At 41.2% G+C, this 19,181-nt stretch overlaps 1 protein-coding gene across 1 annotated transcript; it reads right to left on the bottom strand.

The window, feature by feature from the left end:
• Nucleotides 1-2,007: 2,007 nt before the first annotated feature.
• On the bottom strand, nucleotides 2,008-18,309 carry LOC147346438 (ovalbumin-like). Its single transcript, XM_086372081.1, has 7 exons — nucleotides 18,135-18,309; nucleotides 14,526-14,576; nucleotides 12,919-13,041; nucleotides 11,927-12,044; nucleotides 7,017-7,159; nucleotides 4,234-4,389; nucleotides 2,008-2,403 (listed from the first exon to the last, which is right to left on the bottom strand). The coding sequence occupies exons 1-7, from the start codon at nucleotides 18,300-18,302 to the stop codon at nucleotides 2,008-2,010; spliced, it is 1,155 nt and encodes a 384-aa protein (XP_086228207.1). The 5' UTR covers nucleotides 18,303-18,309.
• Between the last annotated feature and the right edge of the window lie 872 nt (nucleotides 18,310-19,181).

The following is a 19,181-nucleotide window of genomic DNA, read 5'->3' as shown; positions in this document are numbered from 1 at the left end:
AACTGGACATGGAACAACAGACTGGTTCCAAATCGGGAAAGGAGTATGTCAAGGCTGTGTATTGTCACCCTGCTTATTTAACTTATATGCAGAGTACATCATGAGAAACTCTGGGCTGAATGAAGAACAAGCTGGAATCAAGACTGCTGGGAGAAATATCAATAACCTCAGATATACAAATGACACCACACTTATGGAAAAAAGTGAAGAAGAACTAAAGAGCCTCTTGATGAAGGTAAAAGAGGAGAGTGAAAAAGTTGGCTTAAAACTCAACATTCAGATCATGGCATCTGGTCCCATCACTTCATGGCAAATACGTGAGGAAACAATGGAAACAATGACAGACTTTATTTGTTTGGGCTCCAAAATCACTGCAGATGGTGCCTATAGCCATGAAATTAAAAGATGCTTGTTCCTTGGAAGAAAAGTTATGACCAACCCACACAGCATATTAAAAAGCAGAGACATTACTTTGCCAACAAAGGTCCGTCTAGTCAAAGCTATGGTTTTTCCAGTAGTCATGTATGGATGTGAGAGTTGGACTATAAAAAAAGCTGAGCACTGAAGAATTGATGCTTTTGAACTGTGGTGTTGGAGAAGACTCTTGAGAATCCCTTGGACTGCAAGGAGATTCAACAAGTCCATCTTAAAGGAGATCAGTCCTGAGCGTTCATTGGAAGGACTGATGCTGAAGCTGAAACTCCAATACCTTGGCCATCTGATGTGAAGAACTGACTCATTGGAAAAGACCCTGAAGCTGGGAAAGATTGAGAGCAGGAGGAGAGGGGGACGACAGAGGATGAGATGGTTGGATGGCATCACCGACTCAATGGACATGAGTTCGAGTAAACTCTGGGAGTTGGTGATGGGCAGGGAGGCCTGGCGTGCTGCAGTCCATGGGGTCACAAATAGTCTCACACGATGAGCGACTGAACTGAATGGCTGATATCGTGTCCATCAGTGGCCATGCCCACTTTGTGCTCCTGCATAATAGGTATTTGGAAAGTATGATCAAACACAGGACAACACTGGACCCCCCTGGCAGTCCAGTGGGTGAGACCCCATACTCCCAGTGCAGAGGTGCAGAGGGTGTGTGTTTGATCCCTGGTCAGGGAACTGAGATCACATGGCCAAAAAAAATAAAATAAAATAAAAGTGGTTTATTTTTCAAAGCAGGGAGCAGAGTCCAGTAGCTTGATGAAAGCTTCAACCTTTCAAATCCAATGTGAAAGTGAAAGCCTCTCAGTCGTATCAAACTGTTTGCGATCCCATGGACTCTACAGTCCATGGAATTCCCCAGGCCAGAACACTGGAGTGGGTAGTCTTTCCCTTCTCCAGGGGATCTTCCCAACCCAGGGACCAAACACAGGTCTCCCTGAATTCCTCATGGCAAGTGGATTTTTTTTACCAGCTGAGCCACAAGGTGCTGCTGCTGCTAAGTCACTTCAGTCTTGTCCGACTCTGTGCAACCCCATAGACGGCAGCCCACCATGCTCCCCCGTCCCTGGGCTTCTCCAGGCAAGAACACTACTAGGTATAAAAAAAATGCAAATACACATTGTACAGCACAGGAAATACAATCAATATTTTATAATGACTCTATATGGAGTATAACCTATAAAAATATTGAATTACTATATTGCACTCCTGAAACCAATATAATATTGTAAGTCAACCATGCTTCAGTTAAAATAAGTAAATAGATACAAATAAATGGAGGATTTTACAGTGTGTGCATTATATCTCAACAAAGCTGTTATTTTTTTAAAGGAAAAAGAAATGGTATGGATTATAATTTTTAATAAGTATAATTAACAGTGTGCTCTAACTTGTTTAGTCAAAGTCAACCAAACCAAAAAGGGCTGGGTTGGATGTTCTACATGAGATAGTTGAAGGCAAAACATTGCTAAAAAGTATGGTGTATCCCTTTTAGTTGTACCTATACTGAGAGTTCTCTGCAAGCTAATTTCAAGAATCAGAAAGCTGACTATAAATCCCATCCCTTCCTTAAGGGTTGGAGACTCTGCCATAGAAAAGAATCATCTTAGTTTCCTTGTGTAAGATAAAGAAGAGAAAAGGATGATCCACCTTGAATATTTCAGGATTTTCTACTTTGATTGTTTGGTTGGTTAGGGTGAACTCTGAAGCACTCTCATTAACCTCCAGCATGGCCTTGTGTATTATCTTGGAGACCCCAAGGCCTCCTCCTGCAATTATGCCAGACAAGTTAGCCCTCGAGCGGTCAAAGACATCCACCATTCCCAGAGCCGCCAGTACGGCCGCCAGGTCTTCAGGGAACCCCTTGAGCCTGAGCTGCGGCAAGTGCAGGACCACAGCTGTGTCTTTCATGTTGCCTGAGCTTATCCAGTTATTGAGTTTCTCAGGAGTGATCTCTCTGATAACCTATGGGAAAGAAAGAAAGAAGAAAAATATGAACATCTTTTTTTTAGAAAATAAAATTACACCAAAATGTGAAATATCCTAAGGACTAGATGTGAGGCTGTAAATAGATGAAGCTACTTCTCATTGTTTGGAAAGCAGAATCTGTAAGAATAAGTGGGGAAAATGCAACCACGATCAATAACTGAATAAGAGGCATGCAGCCCTGGGATCTATGCCTGGGCACACCATCCGAGAGTTACTTGGAAAAGCAATAACTTATCACAGGGAACATTTACTTTTGCTTCTCTCATAGTCCCTCTCTAAGCTGCACTATTCGTGTATTATAACAATAAAATTTATATGTGTGCCTACCCTTCCTTTTGGCCACATTAAAAGGCGTCTTTGGAACCTGAGATCTTCAGATTCTGAGGATATAAGTTGTAATTCTGGGCTGTTGTTTTTGTTGCTGTTAGTTGCTCAGTCATGTCTGACCTTTTGTGACCCCCTAGACTGTAGCCCTCCAGGCTCCTCTATCCACGGGATTTCCCAGGCAAGAATACTAGAATTGGTTGCCATTTCCTCCTCCAGGGGATCTTCCTGACCCAGTGATGGAACCTGCAATCTCCTGCTTTGGCAGGTGGATTCTTTACCACTGAGCCACCTGGAAAGCCCAATTCTAGGCCGACCAATGTGAATTTCTACCTCAACTCCAACCAGAATTCTCATTAGTCAGACATCCATAGGGACTGAATTTGTATCAAACTAACATTTCTGGATCATTAGAATCAATTAATCTCAAATGTGAAAAAGATCATAGAGGAGGCCCTTCAAGGAGCATCTGAGACACCCACCAGCATCCGCTTGAGAAGTCCTGACATCGACCGCCCACTTCTTTATAAACAGCCTGGTTTGGTGGCTGCACAGCTCAGCTTGCAAGAAAGACCTCTCCCATTTTGACCATAAATCTGCTTCCCTGTAATTGGTACCTATCAGTTTTAATTCTCACTCTGGGAACTACAAAAAAATTAGTCCATTTCTTCTTTCATGTGACAACTAAATATTTTAATACAGTCAACCTACTCCCTAAACTACCGTCCCTTTTCTCATTCATCCCTCAATTCCCTTGGTCTGAAAGAGGTGCTGATACATAACACATAAAAACTACATGTAAAGTAGCGACTCATGAAGATGGACGAGGACGCATGTGACCGTGCTTTCAAAACTTAAACCTAAAACCGTTACTCATGAAGATGGACGAGGACGCATGTGCCTGTGCTTTCAAAACTTAACCTAAAACCGTTACTCATGAAGATGGACGAGGACGCATGTGCCTGTGCTTTCAAAACTTAAACCTAAAACCATTACTCATGAAGATGGACGAGGACGCATGTGCCTGTGCTTTCAAAACTTAACCTAAAACCATTAGAAGTAACATACCCTAGTGTGGGGGTGCTTTATTGGGGATTATTTTGCTTTTTAGGTGCACATAGCCACTTCTTAGCCTTTTGGCTAAGATCAAGCATAGTATGGGGGCTTCCGGGGTAGCACAGTGGTAGAGAATCCACCTGCCAATGCAGGAGACGCAAGAGATGCATATTCAATCCCCAGGTTGGGAAGATCCCCTGGAGGAGGTCGTGGCAACCCACTCCAGTATTCTAGCCTGGAGAATCCCACGGACAGAGGAGCCTGGTGGGCTAGAGTCCATGGGATCACAGAGAGTAGAACATGACTGAGCATGCAGCACTGCATTAAGTATAAGCAGTTATTTGGAATCTCCAGCTTCCTGCACGTGTAATTTTCAAGCACAGACCCTTTTCTGGTGTCTGTGGCTGCAAAGACTGAGTGGTTTACCTGTCCCAGACTGGCATCCTTGCTGGGTAGGATGATGACCATACTCAGGCGATCCTCCACATCGGGCAGCTCCAGAACCTGCCCTGGAGGCTCTGTGATGGAGCCCAGTTTCAAGTGCCCTTGCAGACGCATCATCTGGACAGATGTGCTCTGAGACTATAAAAGTAACAACAGTGAGATGAAAAAGCCAGCTCCTTTCTGTGTTTCCATTTAAAGCATGAGGAATTTACATCTTATCCTCCAAAGTTTCCCACAAGGAGTGACCAAACCAAAATCTATCCATCTTGCCACAGAAATATCCATGATTGATCACTGTTGTACTTACTGAAAGGGGAGTGGTAGCCTAAATTAAGTAGCTACTGAAGTGCAAAGTGTTTATGCCTTTCAATATATTATTTTTAGTCAAGTGTATATTTTTGATGCCCGGAAGCAGTTAATTTATGTCAAAGAATTGAGAAATAAGCATCATAAGATCTTATCAGGATAACCATTTTTTAAAAGTCAAACAGGTCCTTTAAGGAACATAATTTAGTGTCTTTCCAGCTCAAGTACTGACTAATCTGGACCAATTCACAGCATTGGGTTGCAAATTACAAAATAGCTACAAAATATTAATAGCAAAGCACATAACAATGGGCTAAGTGAATTCCACATACTGAGGTCAGTTAAAGAAATTTAGTTATGACCATAACCTTATTTTATGTTTTTCTCTTTGAAAGGCTAGTCATAACATAAAGATAGCTGCATCATGTAAACCAAATGGACCAGATTTTCCTGTGAAAATAAAGATTTTGACATTAACTTGTCAGATTCTGACTTGTTTCCTCTAGAAAGTCTGCTTGCTTTGGGGTATGTTTGCCCTTTTAAGTAGCTCTCTATGATCCCTATTAAAATCTCCTTTCCATCTTCCTTATACTATGGTCCCCAAACTTGGCTAATCTTTGGAAGGACCTACATGACTTAGCAGCAGCAGCAGCACACGGGTTACTTAAAAATACAACTACTCAAGCACTTCTTGCAAATCAGAATCTCCAGGAATGTGGCCCTGGTATTTTCATTAAAAAAAAAAAAAACCCACAACTTGTAATAGCAATATAGTTTCACTATATGTCCAATGACCTCAATATCTGATGACAATATTCTTCGGAAAGATAATACTGGATAATTCCAGCTGTGACTAATATGTTTGGTTAGAGAATTATGTTTTCCTTAAAATCATTCACTATTTCTTTTACATGAAAAAGTATTCATGTAATAAGTATTCTAATATACTTATCCAGAAATATAAATCCTCTGTAATTTTATAGTTGGCTGAAAGTTATGACCAACCTAGATAGCATATTCAAAAGCAGAGATATTATTTTGCCAACAAAGGTTCGTCTAGTCAAGGCTATGGTTTTTCCTGTGGTCATGTATGGATGTGAGAGTTGGACTGTGAAGAAGGCTGAGCACCAAAGAATTGATGCTTTTGAACTGTGGTGTTGGAGAAGACTCTTGAGAGTCCCTTGGACTGCAACGAGATCCAACCAGTCCATTCTAAAGGAGATCAGCCCTGGGATTTCTTTGGAAGGAATGATGCTGAAGCTGAAACTCCAGTACTTTGGCCACCTCATGCAAAGAGTTGACTCACTGGAAAAGACTCTGATGCTGGGAGGGATTGGGGGCAGGAGGAGAAGGGGACGACAGAGGATGAGATGGCTGGATGGCATCACTGACTCGATGGACGTGAGTCTGAGTGAACTCTGGGAGTTGGTGATGGACAGAGAGGCCGGGCGTGCTGCAATTCATGGGGTCGAAAAGAGTCAGACACGACTGAGCAACTGATCTGATCTGATCTGATGACAAATGTTTAATTGACCAATAATGGCAAGCATTTTTGGAAATATATTTGATAGAGTATATACAATTGATAGTTTAGGAACTCATTTATAATATACAGACCCATTATTTCTTGTTAAATAACAAGTATTATTTTGGTCGCAGCCTGACATTTAGGAGCCAACACTTCCGATGCAAGGGGCAAGTGTTCAGTCCCTGATCAAGGAACTAAGATCCCACATGCTGCACAGCATGGCCAAAAAATAAAAACTTTAAAATTTTTTAAATATATTAGGAAGGAAAGAAGTTGGGGAGATTGCGGATAGCAGGACAGCCTACCTAGAAACTTTTTATTTATCTATTTATTTTTAAAATATTTGTTTACTTATTTGGCTGTGCCAGGTTTTACTTGCAGCACACAGAATTTTTAGTTGTGCCATGCAGGATCTAGTTCCCTGACCAGGGATGGAACTTGGGCCCCTGCATTGTGAACATGAAGTCTTAGCCACTGGACCACCAGGAAATCCCAGGAACCATTTATTCTGACTATGAATATTGTTCTCCAGTTTTGCTTAGCCTCTCAAGTTCACACCCACTTTACCATTGACCTACATTGTAAGCATCTATTGCAGTTATTATCTACAACCTGATTTCATTTCCAGTGTGCAGTAAATGAATTGCTTAGCAACGGTTTAATCTTAGCCCAAAGCCCAGACTTGCCTTAAACCTGCCCAAGGTCTATGTTTTATTCCAGTTTTTCAATTATGCAACTGTCATGCTAAATAGAGCAAAATAAAACAAAACTTTCATTTATCTATTAATAAATCTGGACTTTATCTGGTAGGTACTTGGGATAGTCACTTGGAAATTAACCTACCTAAGGCCAGAAATTATTTAACATATTTTAAGGCAAAATTGCCGGGGACCAACTTTAAGAGAAAAAGCAAATTAAGTCAAGAGTCTACCTCATCCAATCTGAAAGGCATGGCCATAGTTTGGTCTTTTTGAAATGCGTACTTCCAGGCCCCTCTGAAGGAGATGGCATTAATCAGCACCAACTGGTCGGAGGATGTGAGGCTACTGGGGAACAAGAGCTCCTTAACTTCACCTTTGGGAGGAGAAACAGTGAGATTATACATGACTGACCATGCAATGGAAATTGGTTTCATTGGTTTTGCTTTGCATTTTGTCCCATTTTTGAATTTATATTTGTATTAGTAATCGCCACTCAATATCTTCAGGAGAGCCAAGAAGACTTTTGAGCAAATATCTAAATAGTCACAGTTCTGTGGTACTCAAGTGAAGCCATTATTTAAGGCACTAAACTTCAGCCTGACTTGTCACCCCTAAAATGAGCCCAGTCACTGTGTCCAGGGGCCTGGGGCCACTCCCTGGGAGGGTCATGGACGTGAATGGCTATCTGATCTCACTGTCATGTCATGTGTCATGGACCTGTTTGCAAAATGTAGTGCATTTGTGCTTTAAGGAAAATTTGGTTTTGCAAAATTTAAATTAATTAACTAATGTAGAATGCAAAAGAAAGTAAAGTGAGTGTATAGCTTGCTGCTGCTGCTGCTAAGTCACTTCAGTCGTGTCCGACTCTGTGCGACCCCATAGACGGCAGCCCACCAGGCTCCCCCGTCCCTGGGATTCTCCAGGCAAGAATACTAGAGTGGGTTGCCATTTCGTGGAAATGAACAAGCATGATTAATTTATATAACATTAAATTGCCCAGTGAAGAGATGGTTTATAAATACCAATACATTAACCATTTACATTTGACTTTGCTGTGACATTCCTCCTGATACCATCCTATGTTAAAAGCAATGACTATCTGAGTCAGTGGTTTTACAGATCACTTCTATTATCCAATGATTTTCTACTATAATCAAACAAAAGAAATAACTGGGAAAGTTGAAGGAGAAAGACTTGACCTTTTATGCCTCCTCACTTCTCAAGCGGAGAAGGCAGTGGCACCCCACTCCAGTACTCTTGCCTGGAAAATCCCATGGATGGAGGAGCCTGGAAGGCTGCAGTCCATGGGGTTGCTGAGGGTCGGACACTACTGAGCGACTTCACTCTCACTTTTCACCTTCATGCATTGGAGAAGGAAATGGCAACCCCCTCCAGTGTTCTTGCCTGGAGAATCCCAGGGATGGGGGAGCCTGGTGGGCTGCCATCTATGGGGTCGCACAGAGTTGGACACGACTGAAGTGACTTAGCAGCAGCAGCAGCAGCACTTCTCAAGAGTAAAATTGATAAGATGTTAGGAATTTTCATTTTATGAAATGGAAAAAGTCTTGAGATATTTAACACCTGGTACTAGAATAACCAGTTATCCACATGGAAGGAAGAACCATTCCCCCTCTTTCTCATCCTACATTAAAATCACTAAAATATGATTTCATTTGTATTAAAGAGCAGAAAAAAACAAAAGCTGATCTAGGAAAAAAATAGCTGTGAAGGACCCTGAAGGCATCTAGTGCCACCCATCCAGGTCAGGTGGATCATAAACCTAAATGTAAGCACTGAAGAAATAAATCCACTAAAAGAAAACAGAATATCTTTGTGACCTTCAGTTCAGTCACTCAGTTGTGTCCAACTCTTTGGGACCCCATGAATTGCAGCACGCCAGGCCTCCCTGTCCATCACCAACTCCTGGAGTTTACCCAAACTCATGTCCATCAAGTCGGTGATGCCATCCAGCCATCTCATCCTCTGTCATCCCCTTCTCCTCCTGCCCCCAATCCCTCCCAGCATCAGAGTCTTTTCTGATGAGTCAACTCTTTGCATGAGGTGGCCAAAGTACTGGAGTTTCAGCTTTAACATCATTCCTTCCAAAGAACACCCAGGGCTGATCTCCTTTAGAATGGACTAGTTGGATCTCTTTGCAGTCCAAGGGACTCTCAAGAGTCTCCTCCAACACCACAGTTCAAAAGCATCAATTCTTCGGTGCTCAGTTTTCTTCACAGTCCAACTCACGCATCCATACGTGACCACTGGAAAAACTATAGCCTTGACTAGACGGACCTTTACTGACAGAGCAATGTCTCTGCTTTTCAATATGCTATCTAAGTTGGTCATAACTTTTCTTCCAAGGAGTAAGCCTCTTTTAATTTCATGGCTGCAGACACCATCTGCAGTGATTTTGGAGCCCAAAAAAATAAAGTCTGACACTCTTACCACTGTTTCCCCATCTATTTCCCATGAAGTGATGGGACCAGATGCCATGATCTTTGTTTTCTGAATGTTGAGCTTTAAGACAACTTTTTCACTCTGCTCTTTCACTTTCATCAAGAGGCTCTTTAGTTCCTCTTCACTTTCTGCCATAAGGGTGGTGTCATCTGCATAGTTGAGATTATTGATATTTCTCCAGGCAATCTTGATTCCAGCTTGTGTTTCTTCCAGTCCAGAGTTTCTCATGATGTACTCTACATATAAGTTAAATAAGCAGGGTGACAATATACAGCCTTGACGTACTCCTTTTCCTATTGGAACCAGTCTGTTGTTCCATGTCCAGTTCTAACTGTTGCTTCCTGACGTGCATATAGGTTTCTCAAAAGGCAGGTCAGGTGGTCTGGTATTCCCATCTCTTTGAGAATTTTCCACAGTTTATTGTGCTCCACACAGTCAAAGGCTTTGGCACAGTCAATAAAGCAGAAATAGATGTTTTTCTGTAACTCTCTTGCTTTTTCCATGATCCAGTGGATGTTGGCAATTTGATCTCTGGTTCCTCTGCCTTTTCTAAAGCCAGCTTGAACATCTGAAAGTTCACAGTTTGCATACCTCTGAAGCCTGGCTTGGAGAATTTTGAGCATTACTTTACTAGCGTGTGAGATGAGTGCAATTGTGCGGTAGTATGAGCATTCTTTGGCATTGCCTTTCTTTGGGATTGGAATAAAAACTGACCTTTTCCAGTCCTGTGGCCACTGCTGAGTTTTCCAAATTTGCTGGCATATTGAGTGCAGCACTTTCACAGCATCATCTTTCAGGATTTGAAATAGCTCAACTGAAATTCCATCACCTCCACTAGCTTTGTTCGTAGTGATGCTTTCTAAGGCCCACTTGACTTCACATTCCAGGATGTCTGGCTCTAGTGAGTGATCATACCATCGTGATTATCTTGGTCGTGAAGATCTTTTTTGTACAGTTCTTCTGTGTATTCTTGCCACCTCTTCTTAATATCTTCTGCTTCTGTTAGGTCCATACCATTTCTGTCCTTTATCGAGTCCATCTTTGCATGAAATGTTCCCTTGGTATCTCTAATTAGGTAAGCAAAAATTCCTTAGAAAATACACAGAAAGCACAAACCATTGATAAACTGGACTTCATTTAAAGTTAGAAACTTCTGCTCATCAAAAATACAGTGAACAAAATAAATACAGAGACTAAGAGAAAATATTAGCAGCACAGGTGTCTAACAAAATATTTGTACCCAGAATATGTAAAGAATTCTTGCAACTCAATAATAAAAACTAAATAATCCAATCAAAAATGAACAAATAAATTGAACAGAGCTTCATAAATTAAGATATATTAAAGACCAACAGTCACTGAAAAAGAAGCTCAATATTTATAGTCACCAGAGAAATGCAAATAAAGACCACAATGAGAGTTAAATGAAAAGTTAGTAAATCTAAGTTAGTAAATGAAAAGTAGTTAAATCTACTGAAAGAGTTAAATGAAAAGTATTTACAACACCAAAAATCAGAGAGGATTTGGAGTAACTGGAATTTTCGTACAGTCCTGGTGAGAATGTAAAGAGTTCAGCCACTTGAGAAATCTATTTGGCAGTTGCTTAAGAAGTTAATGAAATTAAAAGACGCTTACTCCTTGGAAGGAAAGTTATGACCAACCTCGACAGCATGTTCAAAAGTAGAGACATTACTTTGCCAACAAAGGTCCATCTACTCAAGGCTATGGTTTTTCCAGTGGTCATGTATGGATATGAGAGTTGGACTGTGAAGAAAACTGGGCACTGAAGAATTGATGCTTTTGAACTGTGGTGTTGGAGAAGACTCTTGGGAGTCCCTTGGACTGCAAGGAGATCCAACCATTCCATTCTACAGGAGATCAGTCCTGGTGTTCATTGGAAGGACTGATGCTAAAGCTGAAACTCCAATACTTTGGCCACCTCATGCGAAGAGTTGACTCATCGGAAAAGACTCTGATGCTGGGAGGGATTGGGGGCAGGAGGAGAAGGGGACGACAGAGGATGAGATGGCTGGATGGCATCATCGACTCGATGGACATGACTTTGGGTGAACTCCAGGAGTTGGTGATGGACAGGGAGGCCTGGTGTGCTGCAATTCATGAGGTGGCAAAGAGTCGGACGCAACTGAGCTACTGAACTGAACTAAGAAGTTAAACATCCATCCATATGGTCTAAGACTTAGAATTTATGCCAAGTATTTACTCAAGAGAAATGAAAAAAAAAATGAATGCAAAAGCTTTTTACAAAAGTGTTCATAGTAACACTATTTGTGATAGCTCAAAACTAGATATAACCCAGATATCCAACAAGAAGAAAAAGGATAAACAAACTGGTATATTCATACAGTGGAATATTTCTCAGCAATAAAAAGGCATGAGCCACTGATGTATCCAAATACATGAATGAAAAAACACAAAACAGCACATCCTGTAATAATCACTTATTGGAGCTTTAGGTAAGATTAACCTGTGATGTAGAAGAAAATCACTGGGTGCTCAGGAACGGATGTGGAAGAAATTTTCAGGGTAAAGGAAATGCTCTGTGTCATGATATACATTTGTCAAAACTGCCTGAATAAATGTTTTAAGATCTGAGCATGTCACTGAATGTGATCACACCTGAAAGAAAAAGAAGAGAAAGAAGACGGCGTAGATCTCCTACCTTTTGTCTTATTTTCAATCTGTTCATTAATCTGTATTCTGGCTTCTTCTAAGTGATTTTTGAAATCCAGATTTTCAGGTCTTAGTTTATATAATTGTTTAATACAGTCTACATATGTCTATAAAATGAGCGTAGAAAAAGAAAAGACATAGCATATAAATTGAGATTTTAAAACATTTAGATCATACTTGGTAGGAATTATATGAAGGGGGGAAATATATTAAATATTATAATGCAGGTCTAGGTCCAACCTAGTAAAAATATATACAATTTTCATGCTTTCAATGTTTAAATGAAATGAACAAATCACTGCAGGATGTTATTTCATGATAAGAACAATCCTCTTAAGCCTCTGAGATTATACTTTATACTTATAACTGCATAATTAGGATAATCAAATTTAGCATAATTAGAGTCCTCAACTTGGAGTTAAAAATATAATTCCTCTTTTATTATTGATACAAAAATTTTGTCAGTGTTGTTTTTAATCATAAATTATATAAAATTGTGTTCTTTATGCTTCACCTGGGTCCGTATGAAACACAGTTGAACGTGCAACAAACTTGCATCTGAAAATTAAAGCCCTTTTGCACTTTTTCTATGTGAAATGAAACGTATATATAAAATATATCGCATGCTATCTGTCTAAATATAAGAAAAGATAGAATATACATGTATGCAAGCTCAGTTGCTTGGACTCGTGTCCAACTCTTTGTGACCCCATGGACTGTAGACTGCCAGGCTCGTCTGTCCATGGGATTTTCCAGGCAAGAACACTGGAGTGAGTTAACATTTCCTTCTTCATAATATATATAATACACATTATTTCTTTTATTATTAATAAATATATATCTTGTATCATTATATACATGTAATATCTTTTCTACTTTCTCACCATTGTGATAGCACAAACAATACTAGAATGAATTAAATGAAGACAGAAAGGAAAGACTTCTACCCTACTTATGGAAAAATGTCTTATTTTAACTCACCGGGAGGAAGGGATGGGCTTTTTCTGCAAACAGTCCACTTGCCATGTGGACTTGACTATGGCTGGACTTGCTGATTTCAGAGAGGATTGCTTGAATGAGTGAATGGACTGCTGTATCTTCACACTAAATGGAAGTTTACAAACACTTGAAAACAGGGACCCTGTTCTCACACACGTAAGTATCAACTGAGGCTACACAAGAGGCTCTTGGGTTTGCATTAGGGCAGCTGTGAAAGTGAAAAAGTGAAGTCGCTCAGTTGTGTCCAACTCTGCGACCCCATGCACTGTAGCCTACCACACTCCTCCGTCCATGGGATTTTCCAGCAAGAGTACTGGAGTGGGTTGCCATTTCCTTCTCCAGAGGATCTTCCCCACCCAGGGATTGAACCTGGGTCTCCCACATTGTAAGCAGATGCTTTACCATCTGAGCCACCAGGGAAGTCCAGGACATGTTGTAGCAGAATAAAAACAGATTCGAAGAGTAATTCTACCACTAGGATGTATGGAAATGTTTGCCTTTCACCAAGCAGAGTGGCCTGATGATCTGGTAACAGTGCATCACAATCATCTTACCAGCATGAGGGCCCTGCTAGGCCTCTTCCCTGGTCAGAGCTTGCCCTGTCTCCTCCACAAGACAGCCCAGAGCACATATATCAGTACTGACGTATTTAATATAGTTTGTGTCAGGAAAAATGTTTTTCTGTATTTTGTAATAAAGGAGAATTCTGAGCAATAAAGTTTGGTCTTAGTAGCCCCACCATAGGTACTAGTGAGAAAGTCACACCTAAAATGCTACAGAAGGTATACATTACAAATTTCCCCTGAAAATTAGCAATATGGAAAAACATTGAACACTAAAACTTATAAAGACAAGCTATAGAGAAGGAAATGGCAACCCACTCCAGTATTCTTTGCCTGGAGAATCCCATGGACACAGGAGCCTGGTGGGCTATAGTCCATGGGGTCGCAAGAGTCAGACACGACTTAGCGACTAAACCACCACCACCATCTTTAGCTAAAGTGAAAGTGTTAGTTGTTCAGTCATGTCTGGCTTTTTGTGACCCCATGGAATGTGGCCTGCCGGGCTCCTCTGTCCATGGCATTCTCCAGGCAAGAATATTGGAGTGGGTTGCCATTCCCTTCTCCAGGGGATCTTCCCAACCCAGGGATCGAGCCCAGATCTTCTGCTTGGCAGGCAGATTCTTTACCATCTGAGCCACCATTTCCCCCCAGATGATATATTTATACCTAGTGAGCACTGACCCTGGGCAGGCGCTGTTTGAAGCACTTCTGTTGCCTGAGTAGACTTGGGGGTTCCATCCTGAAAACTCTTTGAGAATAATCTCTCTTCTGCTGCTTTTCTTTAAAGGCTGGGGCTCTACCTCAAATTTTTGACAGTTCTCATTTTCTCATCTCTTATTTCAAAATTTCAGCATGATTATTTTAAAACAGCAAACCTAGAAGGTTGACTGTGTCAATATGAAAGTGAAAGGCTCAAAGCATGTCTGGAATAAATACTCTGTTTTATTGCCTGAAGCCTTTAGTCCTCATGGACTGAAAAGAGACTGCTATAAGAGAAGTAAAAGGGAAAGTAAGAATTATATCTACCCTTGTGTTTGAAGAATTTGCAGTTCTTGTTAACTCATTCAAGTGCAGCACCTACAATAGGAAACAAAGAATCTGTGTCAAAGCGTAAGCAAATACCTCTCCTTAAGACCAGGGGTGTGTGAGTGTCTGCGTGTGTATGAATGTGTGTGCTCAGTCATGTCCAACTCTTTGCTATTGAACCTGTGTCTCTTGCATCTCCTGCATTGGCAGGCAAATTCTTTACCACTAGCATCACCTGGGAAGCCCCTCCCCCCATATAGAAATCACTTTCTTGCTATAAATGTTAAGCTCTTACATTTTTAAGAATTTTCTATGATTCAGACCATCTTTCTTCTCATCTGCATATTAGTTTTGCTCCTCATTTTTTTAAAAAATGGAAGTCTCTTATTTGTTTTTTTTTAAAAAAGAAGTCCCTAGATTATGAAGCAATATGTCTTATGACAGGAGTGTATGTTTGCAGTCGTGTCCAACTCTTTGCTATGCCATGTACTGTAGCCCACCAAGCTCTTCTGTCCATGGGATTTCCCAGGGAAGAACACTGGAGTGGGTAGCCATTCCCTTCTCCAGGGGATCTTTTCAACCCAGTGTTCAAACATGGCAGATTCTTTACTGTCTGAGCCACCGCAGAAGCCTTTTTTTTTTTTTTTTTTTTAAAAAAGATGTCAAAGAGGACAGATGAGTTTTTAAAAGAAAACTCTTCATGTGCTCTTAAGCAGAAGTCTAACCATTGAAGTGTTAAAGACATGCAGGCACTGACTAGTACTCATCTTTGTGGGCAGAAGGCAAACTTTGAGACAGAATGAAACCCGAACGTTTAGAAGAGTGTTTCAAAATCAGTTCAGGCTTAATAATTTCTATTGTCACTTAATTTGTTCATCCCTACCTTCCCAGTTGTGAAACATAGTACGAACCCAACAAGTATTTGTTGAATGAAGAACAAATAGTTGTATGGATAAAGAAATGGATCTTAATTTATTTGTGGACAATTAATAGCATTGGTTACTCACCGAGCAGACAAGATAATGGATGAATTCACATAATAGGTAATTATTTTTAAATGATTTTTATAAACATTACCTGATTTGACACTCACAGTATCCCCTTGAGATTTCACAGCTTATATCACTTTCTCCACTAAGAATTAATGTTTGCTATAGTCCTGTTGGCTTAAAAGAGGTATAATTATACTTTTCTAAGGAAGGCCTTCATCAGAGAACAACTGAGATAAAACATTGCAATCTCTTCAAATATTTAAAGGGTGAGTACATTTAACTTGTTTTGTGTAATTCCTTAGAGCCTGTCAGGCTACAGTCCACAGAGTCACAAAGAGTTGAACACAACTGAGCACAATCAAGAGCAAGAGAGCCCTAGAGTAAAAATGGGGTAAGAAGCAGTAAGTAGCAGCAGGTATTATAACTTTCTTAACACACATGGAACAGGACATGATTTGCATGTGTGTGTCTTTTAAGAACAGAAAAGTGATAAGGGAGCTATGCTTATAAGAAAGGCAAATTTTAACTCAAGGCTAGAAAGAACTTTCTAAAACGCAGAGTTGTCTGATTCTTTTGTTAAAAAGCTAATTCACATTCAACTCTGCCTCATCAGAGGACTTTGCACAATCTCTTGCCTGTTGGGTCCCTGTGTAGACTAAATCATAGAGTGGAGAGTGGGAAATTTATGGTTTCTTCCAGTTCTGAGATTGCCTGGTGATCTTCAAATCATAGAGCTTCCCAGGTGGTACAGTGGTAAAGAGTCTGCTTGTGAACACAGGAGACACAAGAGATGTGGGTTCAAACCCTGGGTTGGGAAGATCACCTAGAGTAGGAATCCTTCCTTGGTGGTTCAGACTGTAAATAATCTGCCTGAGCCAAGTTCAATCTCTGGATCTGGAAGATCTCCTGGAGAAGGGAATGGCAACTCTCCATTATTTTTGCCTGGAGAATTCCATGGACAGGGGAACCTAGAAAGCTACAGTCCGTGGGGATGCACGGAGTCAGACATGACTGAGTGACTAACATTTCCACTTTCTTTCCTGGAGTAGGAATTGGCCACCCATTCCAGTATTCTTGCCTGGAAAATTCTATGCACAAAGGGGCCTTATGGGCTACAGTCCATGAGGGCACAAAAAGTCAGACACGACCGACCCCAAGCACGCTCTCCTATATCATAAGGCATTTTGTTCCATAGTCTAGGGACTTGGCATGCTTGTGCCCCTGATGTTGCTTCAGTCGTGGTCCTCACTCTAATCAAAAGAGAGCATGATGGTTGAACCTAGAATTCTGAGCACTGGACTCAGTCTTTGAGTGTTGTAAAATAATCGTTAACAGGATGGAAATATGAGGAATTTTTCTCCATTTGTATGGAAATCAGCAAGGGAGCTTTTTGAATTATTTGATTCCCTTTTAACTCAGAAAAGACAAAGAAGAATTTCTACTCCAGACTCTGTCTCTGCCTAACTTGGGCCCTTAACACAATGACCCCACCATCTTTCTGCTTGCAAAACCTCAGGCTTGCACAGGTGTAGACAGAGTCACCTGCTGGCAAGCTCTCACTTTGAGGGGAGGGAGAGGGGAGGGGTGCACGAAGAGAGGAGAGGGGAGGAGAGGTCTGCGTGTTCTCATCCCAGGATGGTTTGTAAAGATTCCCAGATCATCCTCATTCTCAGCTAGTCCTCCCTCTCCACAAACATGAATTTATTGAGCATACATTCTGGGTAAGACACTGGAGACCTCTTCACCAATTGCATGGAAATAGAATAAAACTGAACATAAGAGCATTTACATTTACTTTTTCTTGAGTTTAAATATATTATTAAATTCAGGATTTGACTCCAGCCTTCCAAATTCATTTCCAATTTAAACCTGACTGGAGAGAAGCTTTGTTCCATGAGTCAGTCATTCCCTCTGTAATAAGCAGAGAGATGATTAAGGTATGTTGAAAGATGTCTACTAAAGAAATAGTTTTTCTAGTCACCCACAATTATTGGTTGAGTTAAAGCACTGGTGATCTCCTTGGGAAGATAATTGCATAGTCTATAAATCCTTGCAAAATGCTCTTTGTGCAAAATGCTTTCCTCACAGCAGGAAGGCCCTGGGGACACAAGCAAGCGAAGGGGTTGGGGTGGGGGTGGGGAGTCCCGACTCCCGGGGACCAGGTCGCCCTCGACCATTTACCTCCCTGTTCACCCTCTGCTGCGCCCACTCATCCCCCACCTCTTAGAACAGAGCTATGGGAAATCTGTTTGTCTTTTCAATAGAGCCAATATGAGGTCTTCTCAAGTGAAGGTGAACAGTCTCTTGTGTTTACAGAATTGGGCATCTACGTGTGGGTTAGTCATGTCCGACTCTTTGAAACTCCATGGACTATAGGCCACCAGGCTCCCCTGTCCATGGGATTCTCCAGGCGAGAGTACTAGAGTGGATAGCCATTCCCTTCTCCAGGGGATCTTCCCAACCCAAGGATCAAACCCGGGTCTCCTGGATTGCAGGCAGATTCTTTACCATCTGAGCCACCCAGGAAGCTGCATCTGTGAAATCTCCATAACAAGTCAGGGTTTGAAATTGTCTTTGACTGTCTGTAGACGTGGCTGAAAGTGTGTCTATGACTTACCGTCTCCATCTGGGATGCACTGTTTCCTCTGGCCCCGAAGAGCACCACAGCCAGGGCGGACAGAAGACTCAAGGGAGAAAGGAGCACATTCTCAATCGTGTGGTCACAGCTTATCTCTTTAAAGACATCAAAGCAGAACTGGGCATTTGCCACACTGAGTGAGTCCATTCCTTTACCTGAGGTCTAGAATACAAAAGCACAGGTCGACAACGACAGAAATGTAGGTCAAAACATTGCTATTTCAGTTTATCTCTAATGAGAGTAAGAATTATTTCTAGTTTGTGAACCCTAGATCCTCAAATAGGGTCTTCATGGAAACAAAAAGAATACAGATTTTGGAGTCAAATACATTTCCAACTCTGCCATGTTCTAGCTTTATGTCCCCGGGCAAGTTACTTAAGTTCTCCTAGTTTCTATCTTTTCTTCTGCAAAAGTGGTTAAACAAGAGTTTCCTTATAGGATTAGTGTGAGGATTAAATCATGTACTGTTTGTAAAGCGCCTGGGACTGCATATATTACACGGACAAATATGGCAGTGGCTATGGTCGTTACTGTTACCACTGTTACCGTGGTTAGTCCATTCAGTTAAAGTAATGACAAAGAGGACAAGGTTATAATGTTGGTCCCAATGGATACATAACCTCACTTGAGTCAAAAGTACACAAAAGGGACTGACTGAGTGAGACGGTAGGGGCACACCATTCGAAACCCACTTCACCACTAGAAAAACATCTCAAAGTGCTTATCTCCCTTCAGCAGGTTGATGGCACCATCAACACATAATGGAGCATATTATACATACATATGGACTTCCCTGGTCACTCAGTGGTAAAGAAGCCACCTGCAATGCAAGAGACGCAGGAGATGTTGGTTCAATCCCTGGGTGAGGAAAAACCCTGGAGGAGGGCATAGCAGCCCACTCCAGTATTCTTGCCTGGAGAATTCCATGGAGTGAGGAGCCTAGTGCGCTACAGTCCATGGGGTTGCAAAGAGCTGGACATAACTGAAGCAACTGAGCACACACACACACACGTGTGTGTGTATTCA

This window comes from Bos grunniens, chromosome 24 (assembly GCF_055505025.1).
Source record: "Bos grunniens cultivar Pamir isolate PY7600 chromosome 24, Bosgru_T2T1.0, whole genome shotgun sequence".
NCBI lineage: Eukaryota > Metazoa > Chordata > Mammalia > Artiodactyla > Bovidae > Bos > Bos grunniens.
This window is presented reverse-complemented; position numbering and strand designations above follow the sequence as displayed.

Excerpts from the sequence above, each read along its gene's own strand:
- LOC147346438 (XM_086372081.1), bottom strand. The coding sequence starts at position 18,302 with ATGGACTCACTCAGTGTGGCAAATGCCCAGTTCTGCTTTGATGTCTTT. Across the intron at positions 12,045-12,918 it reads AAGCCCATCCCTTCCTCCCG|ACATATGTAGACTGTATTAA; the intron begins GTGAGTTAAAAT and ends CTCATTTTATAG. Across the intron at positions 7,160-11,926 it reads GATTGAAAATAAGACAAAAG|GTGAAGTTAAGGAGCTCTTG; the intron begins GTAGGAGATCTA and ends CTCCTCCCAAAG.